This window comes from Opisthorchis viverrini, assembly GCF_000715545.1.
Source record: "Opisthorchis viverrini unplaced genomic scaffold opera_v5_29, whole genome shotgun sequence".
In the NCBI taxonomy this organism is placed as follows: Eukaryota; Metazoa; Platyhelminthes; class Trematoda; order Opisthorchiida; family Opisthorchiidae; genus Opisthorchis; species Opisthorchis viverrini.
Genome location: NW_008751685.1, coordinates 460,226 through 464,446, shown reverse-complemented (window position 1 = coordinate 464,446; position 4,221 = coordinate 460,226). Strand labels below are relative to the sequence as shown.

General features: G+C 46.5%; 2 protein-coding genes across 2 annotated transcripts in view; one reads left to right on the top strand and one right to left on the bottom strand.

Moving 5' to 3' along the window:
- The window catches only part of T265_02381 (hypothetical protein), a gene marked incomplete at both ends in the record, with an annotated part of 6,745 nt that extends 3,950 nt beyond the window's left edge, over window positions 1-2,795 (top strand). Inside the window, one exon of the mRNA XM_009166614.1 lies at window positions 2,652-2,795. Within this exon, the coding sequence (XP_009164878.1) occupies window positions 2,652-2,795 (144 nt within the window). The remainder of the gene's footprint in view (window positions 1-2,651) is intronic.
- The window catches only part of T265_02382 (hypothetical protein), a gene marked incomplete at both ends in the record, with an annotated part of 37,614 nt that extends 34,597 nt beyond the window's left edge, over window positions 1-3,017 (bottom strand). Inside the window, one exon of the mRNA XM_009166615.1 lies at window positions 2,101-3,017. Coding sequence (XP_009164879.1) covers window positions 2,101-2,472 — 372 coding nt within the window. The remainder of the gene's footprint in view (window positions 1-2,100) is intronic.
- Between the last annotated feature and the right edge of the window lie 1,204 nt (window positions 3,018-4,221).

The window sequence follows — 4,221 nt, the reverse complement described above, 5'->3', positions numbered from 1 at the left end:
TTTTTACTCGAAGTAATATCAGAAGGTGAAATAGCACTAACAATAAACAGTTATGTATAGTGGCTACCAGAGACACAAATTACAACTGAATAATGGACAAAAGAAGTATGAGACTTATCGAGTTCTTCGTTTGATAAGTTGTAGCCGATGCAGCCAATGTTTGTGGGACGCCGTTGAATTGAATGGGGTCTTGACCGAGTGTGTTGAAATCTGGCCTGTTCTTTGTCGTTTAATCCAAAACGATTTCGAGCCCAGACTTTTCCTGCACAGTGAGTCGTGCGTCGGCTTGAAATGGTCTGGTCAAGGCGCTGTGTGAACTGACGAGCGTCGGGTTGTGGGATCGTTGTTCCGCATATATATATATATATATATATATGTTGTGAGTGAGGATGCGCTTGCATTGTTTGTCTTAGGATAAGATTCCAACACTCTTGGTTAGTCGTGGGGCGCATGTTCGTCCTAATGCGGACAGGAATGAAACAGCGGATGTGCATGCGTTGAAGAGATTATATGAGTGGATGAAGGTAAACATTAATGAGATAGTAATCGGACTGTGAAAGCGGTTGAAGATAAACGTTGGTGGGGTGGTAACCAACAAAAGTTCACTCAGTTCGCTCAATGGATACATTAAAAATGCCCTGGGGCCCACGTTCTTCGAAGGAGTTGAGCCGTCAGTAACACCGTTTCGCCGTCTTGAGGAGAAAATCGTTCAGCTGTAGCACCCTTTCGGTGGCTAACTGTCATGCCACCCAAAGGAAGCACGTCTTGAGGAGAACTAAGGTCGTTCTAAGCAATCCGGCCTGAACGGGGTCATGTATTCTTCCTCGCTTTTAAGGCGTTAGGTTGAACAGAGATGCCCATTACTCGGCATATGTTTGCCTATTCGGCGTATTCTTAAACTTTTCTGACAGCGATTGAGGCGGTGGTTGGTTTGGCTACATTGGAGAAGGTGAGAGTGATGCCAGCTACCGTTGCGCGGGGAGTTTCGAAACAGGAACTTCTGTGGCCCCTGCAGAGTTGCACAGCTACTCTCCGCGAGTCGTGTGGAATGCATAATGGTGGCTGATAAGTCTGGCACGGTGCTAGATATGATCCGGGCTGCCAGGGGCGGGATTGAGTCCTTGAGAGAGTTGTTTAGGATCCTGGGTTATTTTAACATGCGTTACCTTGGTATCGCGGTAACAGTTTGATACGATGTCCACATTTGCCCTTGGCTCACATCATCCCGTAGTTTGGTCAGTGGCTTTTCGTAGTATTCAGTTAGCACGGAAATACGCTTGTAAAGGGGGTCCTCTAAACAGGATGAGAAAGGATATGGTTTTTCGCGTCTTTTGGAAGTTCTCGAAGTTCTGTGGTGTCTTAATTTACACAAGTGCAGCGGAGAAGGTTATCCCAATAAATGCATTAATATTCTATGATCGCTCTGGCGCAAGAGAAAAGATGGATTGGGTTTTGGTCTTTGAGTATGAACGGATGGATGGGAGTCGCTATCGACGTCCGGTGGAGTGGTTCCTGCAAAGCACTGTGCTGTGTCACTAGATGTGCGCTTCTCGAGGATGCCAAATCTTGAATTTACTCCTTACCTGAAAAAATTCGAACCACAAAGCAGATGAGAGAACCTCGCCGGAGCCGAAAAAAAGTGGTATTAATCATTCAGCTGCAACATCTTTCGGTACCTGGTTGGCATGACACCCAAAGGAAGTGCGAGGACTGAGATGCTGCCGGATTGTCCAAGCCTAGACAATCGAGAAGCTGGGGTGGAGTTCGAACCGCAGACCTTCTGGTCAGTAACTTCGCACTTTAACCATTGAGCTACCTTGAGCTCAAATGGTATGGCTCAAATACCCCAAACAGCTTAAAATAGCATTTAAGCGTAAGGTGATAACAATGTTTCCACAATGACAGCAGCTACATTAGGAGAAACTTTATAAACGTAGATCATATCAGCTACCTGTCCAGTGGCTCATTAGGAAGTCGCCCGAGAACTAAGATACGCAACGGGCCAAGTTTGATTTTCCAAGAAATTATTGAGAGTTATAAAGAAAAATCAATTATTTGATCCAAAAATTGGTTCCCCAGACAAAACTAGGTGGTACTTACTAGCACAGCTGAAGAAACAAAGTGACCGCCAGGAACCCAAGTAGACCAATGTGACTTATCACATTCGGAATGAAGAGCACAGTGCGAAAAGCCCCGTATGCCATGCAATTGACCATCTATCGTGGCAAAATACAGGTCTAATTGTCCATCCAAATCGACGTCGTCTATCAGAACGGGCGCGGCCAAAGCAGACCGGGAAAACTCACTGACTAAAATTTCCAAACTAGCAAAAACGGCATGCTGTGTGTGATTGGTCGGTGAAGCGGGCTTCGGCAGGGCGGCGACAAATAAGAGTAAAGTCAGAAATAAAACAATTAAACTGAGGCATTCGAAAACATTTGAAGTCCTTGGCTGATTGCACAGAAGAGCCATGATCTACATTCCCTTTATCTTCTCTTTTCGTCCGCCTTTTCGAACAGCTCTTTAGATAGCTTCACTGTTTTTTCCAAAATTTCTGTGGGGGTTGCGATATCTTCAATTTTGTATTTGTTTTGGAAAAGCACACCAGTATAAAAGCCTCCTGCAAATATTGCCTACGGTGATTAAGTCAGAAAAATGGGAAACCAATACTTACCACTCCTCTGAACATGGTCGATGCAGATCGTGCAACAGAAAAGCGCCGTGGGATAGTGGATATCCGAAAACGGGGTTCCACGGAAGCTATCGCTGTGAACGAAAAACGAGCAAATTCGTGAGCCAGAGCTCAACCTCCAGACCACCAAACAGAGATAAAAAGTGTAGCTGGCCTCGTTTACGGAGAGCGAATTATCAGTGCTCCATTGCCTCAGCGATGAGTGACAAAAGGCATACACACTGTCCACATCCCCACCGAAAAAAAAGACTATTAGGGTACTCACGCGGTACTTTTCGCCAGCAATATTGCTCCACTCTTACGAAGGTGGAGTAGGTTGTTTTGTTACTAAAATCAAAAGGTAAGTGCATGCATAGGCGGACTTCAAAGACAGCTAATAGCGAGACCGCGTGAAACCGTACGATGCATGAAGTATGTGAATGGAAACACCTGAGTCAAGGCCGATTGAAAAACACATTAACGGGACACCTGGCTGATTTTGTGGAGGAAAGACGGACTAATTTGTCAGTCGGTTGAGTTTGTTTTAAGGCGGGTGTCTGTTGCGATGCCAGTTCCATGTGCACATTACAGTCCTTCCTCGACCTAGAACTGCTATCTAGACATCGTGGTCGAGCTTGAGTGCTGCAACAATTCCGCGGCCTACATTGGCCGGAACATTGTTCCACACGGTGGAACCATGCCAGGAAGGCCAAATGGGAGCAGTCAGACCAAGAGCAGCGAGACTCCATACTACAAGTAATTGTACTGCGAGGCGGCCTGGGGATAAGGTCATACTGTCCTCTGCGAAAGGCGTGTGAAGGTAGTAAGGTGATTAATCCAGGTGACCAGCATGTCCACATTAATGAAAGCAGCGACGTTGCCTTCCCCCAAGGAAGGACGTGTTAGAAAAAATCGGATCTAAGAGCCGCACACTCCGATTGCTCAACGGTTGGCCGTGGCCGCCGGTGTATTATCCAATACGATCCAACTACTTTGAAAATCAGAGTCCGGTGATGCTTAAAAGGCACTTTCTGTGCGCACGCTCACTCCCTGCGCCCTCGGGTTAGGCCAACACCTCGCAACCCAGCAGGTCATCAGCTTCAGGCAGGATCCCCAAATTCAAAATGGCACAAACCGCGAGATGGACAACGCATGACTTGGCAGAAGGGGGTCAAAGAGATCACGAAGACTTTGGGTGTTATTGGTGGGATCCCCGTGACCCCACGTGCGCTTGGCTGGAGACGTTGCAAGAAATGGGTGCTAATCGGTGTCAGCGGCGTTCATGCTGTAAGTTCCTTTCAAGTTTGTCTGAGTGAATGCTTGAATTGATCATCATCATCATCATCGACAGCATGACATCAGTGTTCAACACCGATGCTTCACTGCCGTACAACCATGACTTATTTGAAAGTCTTATTGTAAAGAAAAGAGTAAAGGTGGATGAAGGAGGTACTTAGTGCTAGCTTAACACAATCATTCCGAGGTGCCTACACCTCCAGACAGCCACTCAGGCAATTTGGATAGAAACTGACAACAGGAAGGCCACTGAC